The following is a 22,293-nucleotide window of genomic DNA, read 5'->3' on the forward strand; positions in this document are numbered from 1 at the left end:
AGCCGCATCGTAGGTGCTTGAGGCTTCATGTAACTCAAAGACCCTAGGCCTTTGGCCTCCTGTGGGTCTTACACTTTTGGTGGAGGCAGACTTTTAACAGGTGTGGTGTGATGTTGTTTTACTGGGATGGGATAATTATAGCATGGAATTAATATGTTTGGAGTAAAACAAGGATACCTTGTTAGACTTAATGAGGTTTTTTCCTCTCTTTTGGTGCCGTGGCTTGAATTCAAGGTCTAATACGTCTGAACACATATTTCACCCCTGAATTACATCTTCAGCCACTTTCTTGTGGGTTTAGAGGGTTGCCCAAAGGAGGTGTGAGCTGTGTTGGCTTGTTTTCCTATCACACACACACACACACACACACAGACACACACACACAAACATACACACACACACACAAATATACACACACATACACACACATACAAATATACACACACATACACACACACAAACATACACACATACAAATATACACACACACACAAACATACACACAAATATACACAAACATACACACAAATATACACACACACACAAACATACACACACACACAAATATATACACACATACACACACACACAAACATACACACAAATATACACACACACAAACATACACACACACACAAATATACACACACATACATACACACACACACACACACACACACGCGCGCGCGCGCGCGGCTGTTATTCCCTTAGTTATCCCACATACTCTTTTTTTTTTTTTTTTTTTTTTTCCGAGACAGGGTTTCTCTGTGTAGCCCTGGCTGTCCTGGAACTCACTCTGTAGACCAGGCTGGCCTCTAACTCAGAAATCCACCTGCCTCTGCCTCCCAAGTGCTGGGATTAAAGGTGTGCGCCACCAGAATGACAAACTTTTTAGATAATCACACAATAGCTATGTCTATTAATGGTTACACTAATTGTGTTCATCAGTAGATACTAATTATTGTGATGGGAATACTTAGCATCAGATCTCTTAATAAGAGGTCTTATATATAGTAAATATATAAAATCTTACTACTGGATGAATTTAAACATCTGAAACTATGAGCTCAAACCAAAATTTCTTCTTTAAAAAGCCAAAAAACAAAACAAAACAAAACAAAACAAAACAAAAAAAAACAACTATTGATTATCAAGGCTATAGGACTGGGGGAAAAATTCTGGCTCCTCTTGAGCTTATATTTTGGTAAGAGAGTATAGATGCCCAAATACATATATTTATGGAATACTTACATATACATTAGCTATATAAAATGATACGGAGAAATATACACTTATACAACATATCTATGTATACATCTATTCATAGAATGTATAGCATGTTAGAAAGAAATAACTCTATGGAACTGAGCGGTGGTGGTGCACGCCTTTAATCCCAGCACTTGGGAGGCAGAGGCAGGTGGATTTCTGAGTTGAGGCCAGCCTGGTCTACAGAGTGAGTTCCAGGACAGCCAAGGCTACACAGAGAAACCCTGTCTCAGGAAAAACAAAACAAAACAAAACAAAAAAAAAAACACAAAAAAAAAACCCCCAAAAAAACAACCAAAAAACCCACCACCACCAACAACAACAACAACAAAAAACAAAAACAAAACAAAACAAAACAAAAAAAACTCTATGTTAAAATAAAGCACTGCAAAGGACTGAACGCAGCAAGTAGTTACAGACAGTGACATTGAAAAGTGTCCTCAATGCCAGGTAATGGTGGCACGGGCTTTTAATCATAGCACTCCAGAGGCAAAGAGACGTGGATTTCTGTGAGTTTAAGGTCAGCCTGGTCCACAGATCAAGTTCCATTAGGGACAGCCAGGACTACACAGAGAAACCATGTCTCAAACGCCCCTCCCCCCTCCCAGAAAAGAAAAAAAAAATCTTCACTAGCGGCATAGCAGATGGTTTTGGTAAGAGTAGACCTCAATGAGGAAATAGCTACAGGAAGGAGAGGGGCCAAGAAGTCAGTGTGGTTGCAGGCAGAACACAAGGGGGCAGATGGGGTGTAGCAGAGGAGTGGCGGATGATGCCAGAAAAGGTATGTCCATGTGTGGCGTATGCAAATGTATAAAATGCTTCTGTGTGCCTCTAACTGGTGTTTGTGTGGTAGGTGGTAGGTGGTAGGTGGTAGGTGGTAGGAGCCTTTCTCAGAAGCCGTGGGAAGCACTTGGCTTACGGTGACATGCAGCTGAGGTTGGGCCTGTCTGTTCATACAATGTCACAGGATCCCCTTATACAATTTCCCCCTGGTGTCCCGGACCTGGGCTTGCAGACTACATTTCCCAGACTCCTTAGCCTGATGGGGGCCCAGCAAGTTCTGCCAATGAGAAGTAGGAGACTGTGTAAGGGATATAGAAAGACACCCCACCTTAACCTGGACCAGAGTCCTCCTTAAAGCCAGGCATTTCTGTTCTACCAATTAGAAATCTTTGTAACCAAATCCTGTAATGAATCCCCTGTTTGATATGTGTAAAATGGATTCTCTTTCTGATTGGGTGACATCTGGCATAAATATTTGAGTAAAGGAAGATTGTGTATACAAGGTTTTTTTTTTGTTGTTGTTGTTTGTTTTTTGTTTTCGTTTTTCCTGCTTGGCTGCTGCATTAGGGAAAGAAACAGTAGGATGAGGAGACTTGGGAGGCTGGCAGTGGATGGTTGCCGCAGTCCAAGTCGTGGCTTATGGTACAAAGTAGCCCACTATGGATGTGTTCTGAAGGTAGAGCCTCAGTTTGTTTATTTACTGCTCTTTGTATTCAGAAATCCCAACTTTCAGCTGGGCGGTGGTGGCGCACGCCTTTAATCCCAGCACTTGGGAGGCAGAGGCAGGCAGATTTCTGAGTTGAGGCCAGCCTGGTCTACAGAGTGAGTTCCAGGATAGCCAGGGCTACACAGAGAAACCCTGTCTGGAGAAAAAAAATTCCCCACTTTCTGATTTGCGAACTTTGCCTGTTGTTCAGGACAGAGGGCAGCTTGGGGCAAGGTGGGCTGGTCCTCTAAGACTCTTAAGTGTCCTTTTAGAGCTGGAAGCAAGGGGGACTGGACAATGATGCTGTGGTACAATAATATCCGTGATACAGTGATACCAGTGATACAATAATGCTAATGATACAGTGATGCAATGATACAATAATGCCAGTGATACAGTGATACTATGATACGGTGATGTCATGATGCAGTGATGCGATGATACAATAATGCCAATGATACAAAGATGCCATGATACAATGATACCATGTTCTCTGAAAGTGCAAGAACTTTTTATGTGAACAAGGGACTTCAAACATCCATTGTTATACAGAGTATGATGGCCCATGCCTGGATGTCTGCCTGTGGGGAAGAGGAGGCAGGAGAATGCTGAATTTGAGACCCGTTTGGCTTTCACAGTGAGACAAACACATAAAGAAGCCAAGCAAAACCAGATCAAACCAAAAAATTCAGAAGTAACACTGAACTGTTTTTACAATGGGTTTCCATTACAATCTAGGCAGGTACAGTGCCCCTTAGGAAACAAGCACAAAAGGAGAATTAGTATTTATCACTAATGAAATTACAGCATTGGGCCTGCAAGTCAAGACAATAAGTGGATTTGACTTTCCGATCTGGGGACAGCACTACGGCTACGCACAGTTTGTTATTCATGTCGGTGAATTTCTTTTAGTCTGCCTGGGCAGGTCAGTTAGTCGGTGTCTACAGATTCTATTTATTTCATTTAGCAAACCTGTATCAGCCTTAATGGGCACAGGGCCTTATTCTAAGTTCTTTATCATTCCCCAGTTCCTTCAACAATCTTCATAGTAAAATGCATTCAGTTATTAAGTTTGCTACTGTCCTCTTATCCCCCATCTCCACCCCTCACATCCAGTGGTGGATTGGATGAGAATGCTCTCCATAGACTCTGGCATTTAAATGCCTGGGGTAGCACTGTGTGCGGAGCATTAGAAGGCTTCACCTTACTGTAGGCTGTGTGTCACTGGGGATGATGTACTGGCTGGTTTTGTGTGTCAACTTGACACAGGTTAGAGTTATCACACAGAAAGGAGCTTCAGTTGGGGAAGTGTCTCCATGAGATCCAGCTGTGGGGTATTTTCTCAATTAGTGATCAAGGGGGGAAGGCCAACTGTGGGTGGTGTCATCCCTGGGCTGTTAGTCTTAGGTTCTATAAGAGAGCAGGCTATAAGCAAGCCAGGAGAAGCAAGCCAGTAAGAAACATCTCTCCGTGGCCTCTGCATCAGCTCCTGCTTCCTGACCTGCTTGAGTTCCAGTCCTGACTTCCTTTGGGGATGAACAGCAGTGTGGAAGTGTAAGCTCAATAAACCCTTTCCTCTCCAACTTGTTTCTTGGTCATGATGTTTGTGCAGGAATAGAAACCCTGACTAAGAAAGATGGACTTAGGGGCATTTCTGCCTTCCCATCTTAGTTCACTCCTTTCCTTATGCTGTGAGTAGGATGGATCATTCCTGGGGCCCTGCTCCTCACAGGACACCCAGTCTTCACACACAAGATCTTTAGCACCCAGGGCAATCCTTTCTCAGGTCTGCCCTGTTTGGCCTTGTGGACTTGAATGTCAGTATAAACCTTCCACGCCTACCTACCAACGTCTGCAGAGTCAAGAAAGGCAGTGCCCACAGATCTTAAACCCTTGACTTTAGAGCAAAACAAAGTTCAGACAAGGCCTCATTTATGTCAGGTTGGCCTCAAACTTACTGTGTGGCTAAGGATGACCTGAAACTTCTGATTATCCTGTCTCTATGTGTGAAAATATGTGTGTGCCATCACATCCAATTCTATGTAGTAGTGGGGAGCTATCCCAGGACTTTGCGCCTGCTGGGTAAGCACTCTATCAACTGAGCTCTGGCCCCAGCCTCTCTACTTTAAGAAACAAGAAGCTTGCTGGGCAGTGGTGGCACACACCTTTATTCCCAGCCCTTGGGAGGCAGAGGCAGGTTGAGGCCAGCCTGGTCTATAGAGTGAATTCTAGTACAGCCAGGGCTATACAGAAAAACCCTTTCTCCAAAAACCAAACCAAACCAAAAGAAAACAAACAAACAAACAAAAAACAAAACAAGAACTTATTTTTGCTTCTGGAAAAGATCTTTATTGAATGATGAATTGCAGATTTAAATATTTTATCTTTTTGGAAACTGCATTCAACATTAACTTTATGACCCAAAATTTACCTTCCTAACTTAAACTGGCTCCAAACATCAATGGAGTCTGAGTCCCATGGAAGATGATGTTTTCTTATTCTAAGTCTTCGTGAAATAAGAATTATTTCAGCAATGCGTTCATTTCAATGAGCACTGGTCACATTTCTGAAAAAAAAAAATCACAGTGGTTCACTGGAGCTTAATTGGAGTGAAGTCTGTGCAAAAAGTAAATCAGAGAGAAATGTTCAATTGTTTTTAATCACCTGTTCTCATTAGCCAAATCTTCTCATTTTCTAATTGAACACAGTAATTATCGGAGAGTTCATATTCATGTAATTATTCGAGATAGAAATGGAGTTATGGCAGTGTCAGAATTGTGGCATATAATTCCTGCCTGTGTCAAAGAGCATATAGAACCCCAAGGAGAGAAGATCTGGGAGACCAAGCAGCAGAGCTACCCATTGAGCTGGGAAAGGAAGTGGGAGGGGCCTTGGGCCCTGCTAACACTAGGTCAGAGCTTCCTGGCCTCCTGTGCTTCCAGCCTGCACAGTTCCTTCAGCATCACCCTTACCCAGCTCCGAAGCACTTCTGCCCATTAGGCGGTATTTCTCAGAACACTGGGACCACTGATTTAGAGCAAATGGCTTATAGCCAGCCAACCACATCTGCTTTTGGAAACTGAACTGTGTGTTTTGAGGGTTCCTTATACATCAGGTAATATGACACAAGGATGCCCAAAGATGAAACAGAGATGTTCCTCTTCAGGGACAATTGCACTTTCACGGGAAACAAGAGATTTAAGTAGATGTTCAAAAACCAGGTGGCAGAAAAAGAAGAGAAGAAATGTAGTTGAGTTGTTCATCTAAAGATCCTTTCTGGAAGGCTCCTGGCCTTGGTCATCACTGTCTACACATCTTCCCACAATGCCCAGTACACAGGCATTCACTGAAGACTTGGAGATTATTTGTTAAGACACATGTAGCTTCACCCCTGGGCCTTGAGTGTGTTGTTTGTTATCTCGTGTGCCAATACCTTCACAAGTGGATAGCTTTTAAAGTGATTGTGAGCCCAGCATGGTGACACACACCCCAATGCAGACACTCAGGCAGGAGGTTTTTCAATTGAGTCCATCCTGGAGTTCATAGCGAAAGCATACATTTTAAAAAATCATTTCCAGTGAGGCCCACTTCCTGGATTTGTGCCCTCCTGTAATGGTCTCCCCTCAGGTGTTGGTAGCCCCAGAGGCTTTCTTCTAACAAGAGAACAGGGCCAAAATGTGATGTCACCTATGAGATTTAATTATAGAGAACAGTAACTCTGTCCCTGGCTCACCTAGGCCATGTGTACCTTTTGGATAGGTCCATGTAGCAAGGAGTACAGTGTGGCCTCTAGCCACTAATCCCTCAGCAACCTGCCAGTGACCAAAAGAGGGAAATTTCCCAGGATAATCTAAAATGCTGCAGCTCTGCCTAGCAACTGTATGACAGGGTGTGACAGCCTTGGAGCCAAAATAGTCAGCAGATCCAAGCTCATGGCCCTAGTTAAGAAATGATGGCTAATAAAGCTTAGCCTTTCTACTTTGAGTAGTACTTTGAAGATGGTAAGCAAAGGGTTGGAGATTTAGCTCAGTTACTAGAATGCTTGCCCAGTGCTCATGAAGCGCTGGGTACCATTTGCACCAAACTAACAAATGGTCATTGTAGTGCCTCAGGAAGGGAGGTAGGGCAAGAGTATCAGAAGTTTAAGGTCACCCTTGACTAAATAGTGAACAGAGGTCAGCCTGAGACTTGTAAGACCTTATCTAAACAAACAAACAAACAAACAAGGACAGACACAAACAAAAGCAAAATAAGTGCCCAAGACTTGGCCGATGTTTCTGGAAGAATGAGTAACTAATACAAGACAAGACCACCCCCTGTCCAGCTTCTTGTGAGGGCCTTTTATGTTCCTAGGTTTTTTGCAGACCAAAAGACACTCATGACCATATCTGTGATTAATGCTCAGTACCCTAATCCCCAAACCAATTTTTCTTGGAGCATTTAGACATTGATTAAAATATTATAAGTAAAATTTAAATGTAACAACCCAGTTCGTGCATGTGCATGCACACAGAAAGATGGTGAGACCTGGGGCCAAAGCTTCACCCCAGTCTCTGTGGGGTGTCAGCGACTGAGTGGTCTTTTGTTTTTGTTTTTTGTTTTGTTTTTGTTTTTTTTTTAATTTTAATTTCTGTGCTTGTTTGTCTCTGTTCATTTGGATAAACCCTTGTGGCTTCAGTCTTCTTATTTCTTTTTTTCCCCTAGGGTCATGAAATTATTAACAGACTCAAAGAAAAGATTATCTTATCAGGACCAGAGAGTGGGTCTTGGTAGGAAGACGGATAATCCTTAGGCAGGCTTACTTGTGTCTCCTGAGTTGATTTTAATCCAAATCACCGTCTCCTTCAAGGCTTTTGTATAGTTCATTGACATCTGTCACGTCACAATGACTATTTCAGGCAGTCACTTGTGCCTAAGGCTTAATTTTGCAACCTACTGCCTACTCTTAGTTAAAAAAAATTCTCCCTTGACAATTGTTATATAACGATTGCTTTGTCAGAATCAAATATTGATTTGTTCTCTTAGTATTAAAGGCTGACATATTTCTTATTATCATGGAGACTTAATCTCTTGAATTGAGAGACTGAGTCTGCAGTTGGGAACTTTGCAGCTAACAGTTCTTTATTTTGGAAACTACTGTAGAACTCTTTCTTTTGTTCATGTGAGGGTTCATTCAGACTGAATAGCTCTGATTTTGCCTTACTGTTTCCACACTCATTTTCCTTAAGCAGGGAGAATGAGCCATATGACTATGACAATGTCTCATACACACCAAATTAGTAGAAGAAGCACCATTCCCTTAATATTGAAATTATGAAGGACTGTGTTCACCATTTTGTACTGCAGTGACCTCTGGGCAGGAGTCTTCTTAGCCTCTCTACTTTGGGTCATGTTGAATCCCTGTTCTTTCAATAAGACTTATTTTGTTCCTAGACGGCGTGATGATGATGGCCACAATAATAGTCTTGAAGCTCAAATTACAACGTCGCAGCATAAGAAACTTCCTCCTTCTCCTCTTGGAAAACAGTAGAGAAGACAGCATAGATGGTATAAGAAGACAGAAGGGAGATCTCACTGGGAGACTGCATCTTGAAGAAAGGGAAGCCAGTGTGGCAGAAAGAATGAGGCTCACCAGGCAGTGGTGGCACACACCTTTAATCCCAGCACTTAGGAGGCAGAGGCAGGTGGATTTCTGAGTTCGAGGCCAGCCTGGTCTACAAAGTGAGTTCCAGGACAGCCAGAGCTACACGGAGAGACAAACAAACAAACAAACAAAAGCAAGGCTCCTGGGACGGGGCGGGGTGGGGGAGGGAGATCTTAATAATTTGGGTAGCACTGTTTGATTTTGTGGGCCTGGAAATACATTTAATTTGTTTCATTTTTGTTGTCTGTACCTTATTTCTATAATAAACTTTAACTTTTTATTACATGGAGTTACTTAAGGCCATTTTCATGCATGTATATGCAATACTATGAGCATAATCTCTTGTTCTCCCATCCCCCATCCCCTCCCATCCCCCACCCCCTCCCATCAGCCCCTTTTGTTGCTCAGACATTTCTGCTTCTACTCTCATGTCATCAATACATAAATCTACAATATAATTGTTACTTTGAACACTGTCACTGTGTAGTCAGAGGTGGCTTTAGGAGTCCCTCTATGCTTTGTGCACGGCTGGTGATGTCCTTGAAAACATTTTTTTTTCCTTTTTGGTAACAAAAGGATGGTAGTAAAATGTCCTGATTTTTTTTTTTCCTCTTCTGTTCTCAGTCATAGACTTAGAGATCCTCTGAGGAATTGTGTCTCTCTTCAGAAGAAAACGACACGAAATGTTTTGTGTTAGGCTCTGAGGCTGCCCTAGAACACTGGGGTAGGTGCTATTGATGTTGCTACTGGGTCACTCAGAGCTGGAAAAAAAGACTTTTAAAGGTTATTATTTCACACTGATATTTCCAATTTGACCGACTATGTTGCTATTCTTTACTGTTCTTGTGTTATATAAGTTTCATCAACTTCCAAAACGTTCTTCTGAGTTGATGGTTTTTCCCTTTTTTGTTTTTAGATGAAACTACTAAACAGAGCTGAGCACACCTTCCACACATTTCTCTTCGCAATGCAATGAATCCCAAACTTTTGTCATTCATATATTTTTGCCATGATTTTCAAATTAAGAGTTCTGTTGTAGTTCTGTTATTGATTTATTACTATTCTGATTTTATTTACACTAGGCTAGCCTGGAGCACCCTGCCTCGGTGAATGTTGGGAGTACGGTTATTTACTATCACATCTGGCTAAGGTTTTTTATTTATTAGACATCAGTTATATGGATATTGAGAATTTTGGTTGTAAGTAGATTTTCTTGTATACATCTGAGTAACAGAATTTCTTTTCAGTCTTTCAAGTGTAAAATTGGACAACAACAGTGCCTAGCTGTGGTGGTTTAATGACTTACTATATGCCAACTACTCTAAGAGTTACACAAAGAGATGACTGGCACTTATGTGCAGAACCCAATAAATGCTAGCCATCATTGGTAAGAAATTAAAGTTTATACTTTGTCTTATTGTATTGCATGATTAAGCACTTAATTAGTCGATATACTTGCATCTTTGAGAAATTCAACCAGTTTCAATTCTTCATCCATAGTTTGAGGGTAGAAAAAGCAGTCTCTCCAGGAGAGCTGAGCCTAGACTGTTAGCCTTTTTCTAGTTGGGATTATTTTTAAAAAATTATTTTTAAGCATCTGTGTTTGAGTACCTAAGTATATGTGAGTGCAGATGCTCACAGAGGCCAGAAGATGGCATCAGATCACCTGAAGCTGGAATTACAGGCACATGAAGTTCCTGACCCAATGCTGGGAACAGAACTTTGCTCTTCTTCAAGAACAATGTGTGCACTTAACTACTGAGCTATCTCTCCAGCTCCAGGATTTTTTCTTTAAATCTACAAGTCACAACATAAGCTACAGAGTGTGTTAACTAAAATGTGGGTTTGTTATGAAAATTGAATGATATTTCAGATAGTTGGTTCAGGGTTTGCTAAAACAGTGCTCGTTAAAAATCCTAGTGTTCTTCAGATTGTTAACACCGTTAACTAAAGTGATGGTTGAGATCTCAAATGTTTCCCAAAAGCCACGTGTTGAATTTAGGCTTGGCAGCCAGCCACTAGTACTACTGACAGATTGTGGGGCTTTCAGGAGCAAGAGTCTAGTAGAATACAGTTAGAACACATGTGCTGCATCCCTAAGAGGAGGTTGAGGCTCTCCTCTCCTCTCTTTGCTTCCTGAGTGCCACAAGACAAGCAACTTCCTAACCATGATGTATTGCCTGGCTATAGGCCCAAAGGCTATGGAGCCAATCGACAATGCATGAAAACTTCTGAAACCAGAGGCTGCTAAAATAAAATTTTCCTCTCTTTGAATTGTTGAGGCTCCTAACAGTGTATTTGTCCAACTGGGGTAAAGCAAACTCAGAAGGCTACAGAAGGTGGGATGTTTGCTGGCCTTGGTTACACCACTTCCTTGTTTATATCCAGGGAAGGCAGAGCTAATTTCCTTCAGCCCCACAAACCTTTCTTGAAGTCTCATTGGCCCATATTGGGCCCTGTGCCTACCACAGTTCCATTCTGGCAGTGGAGGGGACTCTGAGACCAGCCAGGCTCAGCCCTGAAGCTTGGGCACCCTACCTTCCCTTTCTCTTGGGGAATGGTGCTTATTGGCATTGGGGCAAGAGTCTGAAGGAGGGTAGGAGTCTATTTGAAGATGGAAAGACAGGACAAATCCTAATAGACAACAGGCCATTCATGGTCTACCCTTTGAAAGAGAATCTATATTTGTCTTTCCTTTATACTGTAGTATATTATTTGACAGGTGCACAGAAAATACTTAACAAATACCAGAAGAATATGCTATAAAGATGGGCCAACAGTCATTTACTCATTTATATCAGCCTCTGATCCCCAGAAATGGTTGACTCGGGACTAAGACCACTGCCTTTTCCTTGTTTGATCTCTCTCTCTTGGGAATTCTACCCACTTTCAGGACTATAAAAGAGGTATAGATGGTCTCCTTTGGAGACCCTCTGTTGATGAACCGTTATTTTCATTCATTCCAAGATCGGGGGCACCTTTTAATTGTTTGTTATCATATGTTATGCAGATGAATCAATCTCTTGAGATACAGTCCCCGAAAATCTGTCCTTTAGTCATCTTTTTTATTATAGCTTTGAGGTGATAGAAGTGGCTGCTGATGGGTTCATTAGTACCTTGGGGGAGGTCTTAGTTTGGGTTTTACTGCTGTGAAGAGATGCCATGACCAAGGCATCTCTTATAAGAGAAAACATTTAGTTGGGGCTGGCTCACAGGTTCAGAGATTCAGTCCACTATGATCAAGTCATCACCACCCTGCCTTACAAGGCGGGAGCATGGCAGCATCTAGGCAGGCATGGTGCTGGAGGAGCTGAGAGTCCTACATCTTCATCCAAAAAAGCCAGGAGCAGACTTGCTCCCAAATGAGAGTCTCAAAGCCCACCCCTAGAGTGACACACTTCCTCCAACAAGGTCACGCCCACTCCAACAAGGCAATCCCTCCTAATAATGCCACTCCCTGAGCCGAGCGTATACCAACCATCACAGGGGGAATGGGGAATGTGCGTCCCATCCTTTGACAATTGCTTATTTGGTCTTCTCAAGAGATTCTGACCTGATCGCTAGACTGTTATTTCATGAAGAAAACACAGATTGACTTGACCTCCTGGTTTGCACATGCAGCTCAGTGGAATTAATCAGAGTGAAAGACAGAGGTCTATCACCTCTGGTTGTATGGACAAATAACACTGGGGTGTATACGACATTCCTGGAACTCACCCTTTAACTCCCGCACTTTGCATGTTTGATATTACCTGTGCCTAGGCAAGGGGCTGTGACTTCTGGACCGAATTAGGCTACCAAGAAATCATACTGTTCTGCAAGGCATAACACCAAGCAGAAATGCTCTTCTGCGGTCTAGGGATGTAACTCAGTGGTAAATAGGGCTGGCTTAGTCTGCAGAAGGCCCTGGCTTTGACCTCATTACTGCTCTCCTATGCCCTACAATAACCCCAAAGGAGGAAAAGTGGGGGAAAAAAGCCACGTCTGGTGGTACATGTCTGTAATCTCAATGTTTGAAAGGCTGAATAAGGATCATTTTGAGGTCATTCTAGGCTAAACAGTGAGACGCTGTCTCAAAACAACCAAAAAATACTCTAATACTCCTTTAACTTAAGTCACTCTGCTCATCAAAATGACCCAGAAGAAGTATTTCTCTACCCCTTTGGCTCCCCCAGTGCGTTTAGAAAGAATCTCTCTCTGTCTCTTTCTCTCTCTCTCTCTGGCTGGTTTAGAACTATGTATCCCACAATCATCTTGCCCCAGCCTCCTTTATGCTGGGATTACTGAATGTGCCACTGTGCCCCATTAAATCAGTCTTTTTATTGTCACCTTTTCTTTGCTCTTTTTGTGACAGGGCTTGGTTTTATTGCTCTTGGCTTAGAATTTGCTAGATAGATAAGGCTGGCCTTGAACTCCTTGACTCAGCTTCCCAAATGATGGAATTATAGGTGTATCACCATTCCTGGTGAGAAGTATTTGCTTCAGGCTTAATAATGATGTGACCATTTTAGGATAGTAGTAGTAGAAGTAGTAGTAGTAGTAGTAGTAGTAGTAGTAGTAGTAGTAGTAGTAATAACAACAACAACTATAATGATTACTATTATTGTTATTATTATTATTCCAGTGGGGAGATATATGAAGTCCCAAGGATCTTCTGTTTAGAGGAATAAGTTATCTGCTATCACATTTACCTACTGAGTTCAGTTTCCCCAGGATTTCCTAAGTCCCCAGCTTTCCTTTGAACAGAGCATCCTTTCTTTGCTAACATCAGTGTCTTTAATCTGGACCCTTGTGGTTAAGGATTCAAAGCATTCCAGTTCTCTTGTCCTTACTCTGCACATGGAAGAGTCTATGTTGGCAGAATGTGGGGAGACTAAATTCCAATTGCTCTGGGTTACCAACCACTCTCCACACTTGAACCTTTTCCTCCCAGTCCATGACTAGTCACAGTAATGACAAGGCAAAGCTCTGTGACACCTCTCCATGGCCTGCCTTCTCCCCTCCTCAAGGCTTGCTCAGACTTGCCTTTTCGATGGGGAACTTGTTTATCTAGTTGTCCTGTCAATAGAGCTGCTTGAATAATTGATGTGGTCTCAATGGAACCAAATCTTGGAGCAGATTGATCCTTGGCCCTGTCCTGGGTTCATAACTTCCTTCAGAAGTATCTTCCCAAAAGCATCTCTTTTTTTAATTTTGTTTTGTTTTTGTTCTTTTTTTTTTTTTTTTTTTTTTTTTTTTTTCTGAGACAGAGTTTCTCTGTATAACCAACCCTACCTGTCCTGGAACTAAGCATCTCTTAATATCCACGTATGTAATTCCTCATCTGGAAATCTGTTGCCAGGGAAACCAATCTAAAGATAAGCACATATCTCCTTAGACTGTTGCAGGTGGATTGTCTATGCAGAAGCTTTTGGGCAGCACCTGGGCTTGGGAACAGACATCATTAGCACGTTTGCTGGCTGTCATTATTCTTGGTGGTAGGTACTTTACTGGCTAATAATATCATTGCCATTGCACCGATCAGTCCTTCGGATCACTTCGAGGGAAAAAGAGACTGGTTAGTTAGCTCAAGCTACGACTGTAAACCAGCTCCATTCACCCTTGCTTTGCTCCAGGGCAACCTCATGGTTGGTCACTGTGTCTTTTCTATTCTCCTGCTTCATCTACTCATCCCATTCTTCAGTGTTTATCATATCCTACCTTCCTTGAAAAATAAGTGGGGACTTAGGGATACAGCTCAGTGGTAGAGTGCCTGTCTAGTATGCACGTCCTCTTAGGTTTTGATATCCAGCACTGCAAAAACATGCACACATAGGAAAAGAAAGAACTTCTTTAAAAAGAAAACCTTTATTGTTGTTGTTGTTGTGTGTATGTGCAGTTTCTCCTTAAAATCTCTGAGCTTCAACAAGATCCTTCCATTAGATCTCTCCTTTAGTACTGAATTCGAGAACTAAGACGCCCACCTACTAGTAGGGTGTGGGAGGAGAGAATGAGCTGCCGTAAGCTTAGTGCTAAAAGAAAGCAGGCGCTCTGTGGTCCAGTCTGTTCTTTGTCCCCAGATCAGCCCCGCCCCTGAGACTTGGGAAAGCCAAGTTGCCGTTCATACTTACCTTGCTTTCACCTTGATTGTTGAAAAAAAAAATCCAAAAAGAAATTTGTTCATTTTGTTTGGGAAAATTGTATTATGAAAAGGCCAACCACCTCACATCATTAGTGGCATGCATTTTTAAAGAACCTCTATTTAAGAAACTTCTTGTCAGAGATGAAGGATTTTAAAAGACTGATCTCATACCTGATGGAAAGCTGCAAATTACTGAAGGGCATCTGCAGTCATACAACAGAAAATAATGATGACTAAAATCCAGGGAGAAGAATCAGTGGACAAAGGTTTAGTTGCACAAGTCTGGATCCCCAGAACACATGTCAAGCCCGGTATACTATCACTCCTCTGTAATCCCAGCATTCCTGTGGCAAGATGGGAGGCAGAGACAGGAGAGACCCTGGAAGCTTGACAGCCAGCTCTCTCAGTGTACAAAGTACAATGGCAAACAACACAGAGACCCTGGAGGTGGAGGGGAGAATGAACTTATCCCTGAGGTTGTCCTCTGACAGCCACCAGCTCACCACGTCCTATGTGTCCGTGCTCTCACACACAATAGTGCGCATGTGTGCACAGAGAGAGGTGGGGAAGAGGTAGGAAAAGAGGAAGGGAGGAGTTGATAAAGAGACAACTTCAAATGGAATGATGCTTGCCCAGCCTACAAGAGGCCCAGGGTTAGGACATAAATTGAAAACAAAGAAGAAAAACAAAAACAAAAGAGGCAACTATATATAGTGGACATAAGAACGATATATTAAGCTTCATAGGATTCTTTTGTTCTTGATGCTTGGATTGATCCAGGAGTCTCAAACATGCCAAGGCCATGGCCTATCTGTATGTTCCCCACTAGAGCAGAGCACCTTAATGTGAGTGACAGCAAAAAGTCTTTTTTGAGTGCTGGGGAAATGGCTCAGCGGCTAAATACACTTGTCACATAAATGTGTGACCCAAGGTCTATCCCAAGATTCCACCTCAATGTGGAAGGAGACAAGTGGCCCTAGAAAGCTGTCCTCTGACCTCCGAATTTGCACATGACTCCCCAGCCCTCCGCCAGTGCAGGGACTGGAGACAGAGTCCAGTGCCACCAGGATCTCCTCTGTTTTCCATCACTGCTAGTCCATGGCTGGCGTTACGTGTGTTCTCTAAAAATGCGTTGACATCTCAACCCAAGTACCTCTGAATTTTATCTCATCAGGAAGAAAGGGTCTCAGCAGATGATCAACTCCAGGTGAGTTGGTTTACCAGGATTCTTAGTAAGAAAGAGAGGTTCAGGGATTAAACAACAGAAACATGTTTCTCAGTGGTCTGGAGGCTGTCTGAGGTAGAACTGTCAGCAGAATGGTTTTTCTGTGACTTGTAGATGATACTTCTCCCTCTGTCTCCACAAAGGCCTTCCCTCGGAGCATGTCTCTTCCTCTTATAATGCCACAGTCATGTCGGATCAGGGCTTAATGTTGTAACATTATTTTAATGTAAACATCTTTCAAAAGCACCATCTTAAAGTTTAATTACCTCATTAGAGTTACAACTCAGTGTGTACAATGGTCTGTGTGAGATACTGGATTCAAGCCCCAAAACTCTAAAGAAATGAAAAGGTAGATAAATGTAGTTATAGAAGCATAAGGCCTGGGGGTGGAGAGATGGTTCAGTGGTTAAGAGCACCGATTGCTCTTCCAGGGGTCCTAAGTTCAAATCCCAGAAACCACATGGTGGCTCACAACCATCTGTAACGAGATCTGACTCCCTCTTCTGGAGTGTCTGAAGACAGCTACAGTGTATTTACATATAATAAATAAATAAAGCATTAGGCCTTCAACACAAGACTTTTGTAGTAATACAGTGGCATGCATTTTTAAAAGTCTATTTAAGCCTCTGTCTGTCTTCTATCTATCTATCTATCTATCTATCTATCTATCTATCTATCTATCTATCTATCTATCTATTTATCTATGTAATTGGGACAAGTCTTATGGTGCTACTCATGTTTCTTGGCCATCTTTTCATCTCAACTTTTATATTTATATTTGCTAAAATCAGAGGTATGCACCGCAAGACCCATGTTCTGGGTATTTCTGTATTAAAATAAATGGGATGAGCAGAATGTATATTTCAGAGGCAGAAGGTATATTTCAGAGGTAGTAGCCTCACACACGTAAGGCCCTGAGTTTAGTCCCTAGCATTGGGAAAAAAAGAAGTTAGAAGATCTTTGAAGCTTCTAGGACTACATACTCTAAACTTTTAAAGAATTAGGGACTTCTTAATTTTCTCCTGTTTCTCCCTCCATGAGAGACTCTCTGGAATTCACTTACATGTAATCTCCAAATTAGACTCATATATTTGACTGTTTGGCCCTCAGCTGGTGGTACAGTTTGGCACAGATTAAGAGGGGTAACCCCACTGGAGGAGGTAGTTCATGGAGAGTGAAGTTTTAAGTTTTAAAAGTTCACACCATTCCCAGTCAGCCTTCTCTGTCTTGTACTTGGCACGTGTGGATCAGATGTAAGGTTTTAGCTACTGCCTCAGTACCATGGCTGCCTTTTATCACGTTCCACACCATGATGGTAATAAAACGCAACCCTCTGGAACTCTGAGTCTCTAAACTAGATGCTTTCTTTTATAAATTGTCTTGATTGTGGTGTTTTGTCGTATGAATAGAAAAGTAACCAAACCACCAAGCTTTTAAATAAGTTAAGAAAAAAATTGTTTTCATCATCCTTTATTTTACTTTGGGGCTCCAATTCAGCAATAAAGATTTCTAGAACACAGACTGGCAGTCACTCTAAGTCACATGATCACTCACTGGCAGTCACTCTAAGTCACGTGATCACAAAGGGTATGCTGTTTAACTTGTCGTGTTTTTCTACCTTTAGACTGTTTTGATGACCTTGAAATGGGCAGGTGGCATTTACTTTTAGACCAGTCATTCAGCCAACCAACCTCACATAGTGCCAACAAGAGCTGGGTCCTTTAACCTCTTAGGACACACTCTTGGCCTTTTGTGGTCACTTAATCAGAGGTTGGTGAGCAGCTGCCTAGGGACATATGCTGGAAGATAGTTGTGGCTTAGAGTAGAGTGGGGACCTAAGGCTCTCTTGTTCTGTGGTGTATTAGTTAGGGTTCTCTAGAGTCTCAGAATTTATGGATAGTCTCTATATAGTAAGGGGATTTGTTATGGTGACTTACAGTCTGTAGTCCAACTCTCTAACAATGGTCAGCTGTGAATGGGAAGTCCAAGGATCTAGTAGTTGCTCAGTCCTACAAGGCTAGTAGATTCCAACAGATGTGCTGGCAAGTAAATGCAATCAGGTGAAGAAGAAGGGATCTTCCTTCTTCCAATGTCATTATGTAGGTCTCTACCAGAAGGTGTGGCCCAGATTAAAGGTGTGTACCACCACGCCTGGATCTGGGACTTTTTTTTTCCAGGCTGACTTTGAACTCAGAGATCTCCTTGCCTTACTCTCCTAGGATCCATAGCCACTGTGCCCCAAGATCTCCATGACAAGATCCAAGTCAGAAACTTGTATCTCCCAGCCTCAAGATCTAGATCACAGGTGAGCCTTCCAATTCTGGATCATAGTTCATTCAGGATATAGTTAAGTTGACAACCAGGAATAGCTGTTACATGTGGTAACAGAAGCAAACATGAGTATTACAAGGGCTAAGAGAACTTTCCTCTCTATCCTTTCTCAAAATGAAGTTATACCAGGAAGATAAAAGAAAAGGAAAAAGAAGAAAAGAAAGGAAAAGAAAAAGCACACAAGCATACTAACATAAAAAGAAGAAAATAACAGGAGTGGAAATAACCCCATGTCAGCATGATCCAGAAGCTCTTATACCCCCATTCCTTGGGGCAGGAAGGAAGCAATGGATAAGGCAGAGAGGGATTTTAAGTTCAATAATGGCTGACAAGGAGAACTGAATGAGCCCAGAGGAATAGACATGGCTATGGTCAAAGTCTCCTGGGCCTACATAACAGATAGTGGATTAAAAGTGACTCTTTTGGGGATATTGGGGTAGACTGAAACAAAAGACAATGTTGTGTGTGATAAAGGTCTATCTGATTGTGTTGCCAGATCAGTATTTTCTTCTGCTTGTGTGACTTCAGTTAATGAGTGCTCAGGGTAGAGAGTAGAGGTAATCACTTCACTGGATCCAAAGTTTTGCTGATAAGGGAACTAAACAGAAAGCCTCTCCCTGACCTGTTGGAAAGAGGCTAGATGAGGTTCTGAGCATACTGGTAAGGTCTTTTCCTTTCCTTCAGTTAAACTATTTATCACTCTCAAACCTACCATGTTTTGAGGCTATCATTCTCAACAACACAATACACTTCAGCAAGCAAACGATTTCTGCTTTGTGAGGAAGATAATATTTTTGTTTGTTTGTTTTGATACACAGTATTATTGTAATTCAGGTTGGACTTGAGCACTTTACTCTCCTGCTTTCACCACCCAAATTCTGGGATTATAAGCATACTAGGAGATATTTTTATCCTCTGTAAGAAAATGTTGGTGATACCATGGAGTTCTCTCAGCAGAAGTAGAAGCTATGGGATCTGACCCACCCACTCATCACTCAGCATTTCAAAGAAATGATGCTTAGAGGTTTGGTAAGATGTAACTTTTCCCTCTGAAGTGAAGCAGTCCTCTTTAGAGGGAAGGCCATGAGACTTAGGAAGCAATGAGACTTAGAAGACTCAAGAATCTCATGGGATCTGTCTCCAGGTCACAGAGACAGCAAGCAATGGTTGAGGGAAAAGAAGACTCTTTGGTGGAACTGTCCGCTCCCTGTGTAAAGAGTTCCAGGGATGGCACTTCTGCAAGTTGTCACCAGTTATGGGTGGGTTTTATGGTGACACATCTACTTTTGAGTCATTATTCATTCTCCTGTGAATGACTGCAATAAACCAGCCAGTTCACCGGGGTAGTTTTGGTAGAATGGTTGGCATTTGGTCTTTTGTTGGTGCCCTAAATTAAGTGAACAGATGTTTGTTCCTGTGTTCCCAGGAAAAGTTATGAAACATAGGGATTACAAATTAACCATTGTTGCTCTGTGTGTGTGTGTGTATGTGTGTGTGTATGTGTGTGTGTATGTGTGTGTGTGTGTGTGTGTGTGAGAGAGAGAGAGAGAGTGAGAGAGAGAGAGAGAGAGAGAGAGAGAGAGAGAGAGAGAGAGCTGCCACCATAGAGAAACTTTAGTATGGAGGTTCCACAAAAACTAAAAATAGATCTACTACTCCAGGGAATTTACCCAAAGACTTCAAGTCAATTTTACAGTAAAGATATTTGCAGCTGGGCGGTGATGGCACACACCTTTAATCCCAGCACTTGGGAGGCAGAGGCAGGTGGATTTCTGAGTTCAAGGCCAGCCTGGTCTACAGAGTGAGTTCCAGGACATCCAGGGCTACACACACAAACCCTGTCTCGGGGAAAACAAAACAAAACAAAACAAAACAAAACAAAATACAAACAAAAAAAAGATATTTGCACACCAAAGTTTATTGATGCACAAAAGATAAATTATGGAACTGACCTAGGTGTCCATCAACAGAGGAATAAGGAAAACATGCTGTGTATAGAAAATGGAATTTTTCCAACTATCATGAAGAATGTAGTTATATTGGTTGTAGGAAAATGGATGCAACAGGAGATAACTGTAAAAATGAATTAAACCAATCTTAGAAAGACACATATATTTTTTTATCTTGTGGTTCTCAGACTACTCAGGATGAATGCAGCTGAGTAATGTATTGCATCCCTTGTATCTTGGTCATTCTGATAAGTCCCTGAATACAGTGATCACAGGACTTTGTCTATTGATTTGTTTGACTACTTTGTCTATGCTTTGTTTGTTCCTTGGCTACTTTGTCTTTGATCTAAGAACTGATCCTATTCTTTGCATGTACCTAGAATGGTATAAGAGCAGACTGGGAAAAAATAAACCCGCCCCCCCCCCCTCACATCATCCCTCCCTCCCTTGAGTCCCAGTTGACTTACTGAGCTGGCTTGGTAGTATACATGACATGACTGTGGGACATAGAGAAATCAAGCTGGAACTAACTAGAAGCTTCCTGTCCACTGGGTAGCTTTCACACTGTTGGAAGGTGCCAGCCATGTAGGCTGCTGGTGGTGAAGTCATCAACAGTTTTACCCATAAGGTACAATATGAACCTGTCAGGTAAGAGGTGCCCAACCGTGCAATAACAGCACAACATTAAGGGGGCAACCACCTGCTTTCTGATTATCACTGAGGCCTGCTCCAGGGGAGGGAATTCATTTCTGGTACTGTGGATCTGGCTAAAAACTATGACTGGGGAAATCAGTTTCCTAACTAGGAATGAACACAGTGTCAAACTGCCTTCTAAGAATTTATGTTTATAGTAATAGATCAGTGCTGCTCTCAGCTTTGGTTAGAGAAGCTTCTGTGTGCAGTGGGCAGCAGTTAATGCAAAGACTCATAACTGTTTGAGGTGTTGAGAATAAGTGAATCTTGAGCGCTCGGCCTTAGTCTTGATGTTCACATCATCCCCTCTGAAACCCAGGAAAAGATGGGCGACCGAGTATAAGAGTCACAGAATGTTGAGAAGTCCTAAGAAACAGTTCTCTGGACACATCATAGCTGTTGCACTCACAAAAAGATTTGTCTATCTGCACAAGACATTCTCTCTCTCTCTCTCTCTCTCTCTCTCTCTCTCTCTCTCTCTCTGTTTTTATTCCGAGACAGAGTTTCTCTGTATAGCCCTGGCTGTCCTGGAATTCACTCTGTAGACCAGGCTGGCCTTGAACTCAGAAATCCACCTGCCTATGCCTCCCAAGTGCAGGGATTAAAGGCGTGCGCCACCACTGCCCGGCTTGCACAAGACATTCTCAAGACTGGGCTGTACACATTCCATCATGGATAGAGGACTCTTGAGTTTCTTTCCCTGCATGAGGAAATATTGGCAATTAGTGGTTGCTGGGACATGGGGATAGTCTTTTTCTTTAGTGGGGTGACTGCTGGTTGGTTGTCGATTCTCCGGTTAATGACTTTTTATTCAAGCTCATGCCATAAGCCTAATTAAGTTTAGTACCCCTCCCCACCTGCAGACACCAACAGAACAGAACAGTTGAAAGTGAGGAGGACGGATTCTGTGGGAGTGGGGAGGAAAGGTAGTCATGGGTGGTGAAGTGACCAAAGTGTATACTCACAGGAAGTGTCAAATGAAGAAAGTCAACAGCAGCAAAGAAAGTAGAACTGGCCAGGTGGTGGCGGGCAGAAGCAGCTGGATCTCTGCAATTGAGGCTAACCTGGTCACAGCGCAAGTTCTATGACATCCGGGGATACACAGAGAAACTTGAAACAAAGCAAAACAAAACAAAACAGAACAACAACAAAACCAAAACAGAGCCAAAGAAAGAAGTAGAAATGAAATGAGCTAGGAGGATAATGGGGATTAATAAAGATGGGAAGGGGCTAAGAGGGAGGGCAGATACAGAGGGTGTGCTCAATGTACCATAGTACTTGAATGACAATGGCCTTATGTAGCACAATATTATGCATAATGAGCATATACAATGAGAAATTAAAAGAAAAAATAATTATCATATTCTTGTTATGCAAGCTATTCAACCGGAATACAAAAGAGTTGTAAAACATAAACCACAAAGAATTAGTTATGGAACCTAGCAGTTTTGTCACTGGGAATTTGACAAGTGCAGTTTGAGTGTGATGGTGGAGGACATAGCTGTGGGTATGGTTCAGGATAACATAGGTTTGTCTCTCTCCTGAGGAGTACAATTGGAGGCGAGATGTCTGGAG

At 42.2% G+C, this 22,293-nt stretch overlaps 1 protein-coding gene across 3 annotated transcripts in view; it reads left to right on the plus strand.

Moving 5' to 3' along the window:
• The first annotated feature begins 1,990 nt into the window (after positions 1–1,990).
• Positions 1,991–22,293, plus strand: part of Prelid2 (PRELI domain containing 2) — a 99,198-nt gene continuing 78,895 nt past the window's right edge. Inside the window, exons 1-2 of one of the 3 annotated variants that reach the window (XM_052155862.1) lie at positions 1,991–2,047; positions 17,965–18,050. In XM_052155862.1, coding sequence (XP_052011822.1) covers positions 2,008–2,047; positions 17,965–18,050 — 126 coding nt within the window. In that variant the 5' untranslated portion in view covers positions 1,991–2,007. The remainder of the gene's footprint in view (positions 2,048–17,964; positions 18,051–22,293) is intronic. The other 2 variants (XM_052155858.1, XM_052155860.1) reach the window with 2 other exon arrangements.

This window comes from Apodemus sylvaticus, chromosome 13 (genome assembly GCF_947179515.1).
Source record: "Apodemus sylvaticus chromosome 13, mApoSyl1.1, whole genome shotgun sequence".
Classification (NCBI taxonomy): Eukaryota; Metazoa; Chordata; class Mammalia; order Rodentia; family Muridae; genus Apodemus; species Apodemus sylvaticus.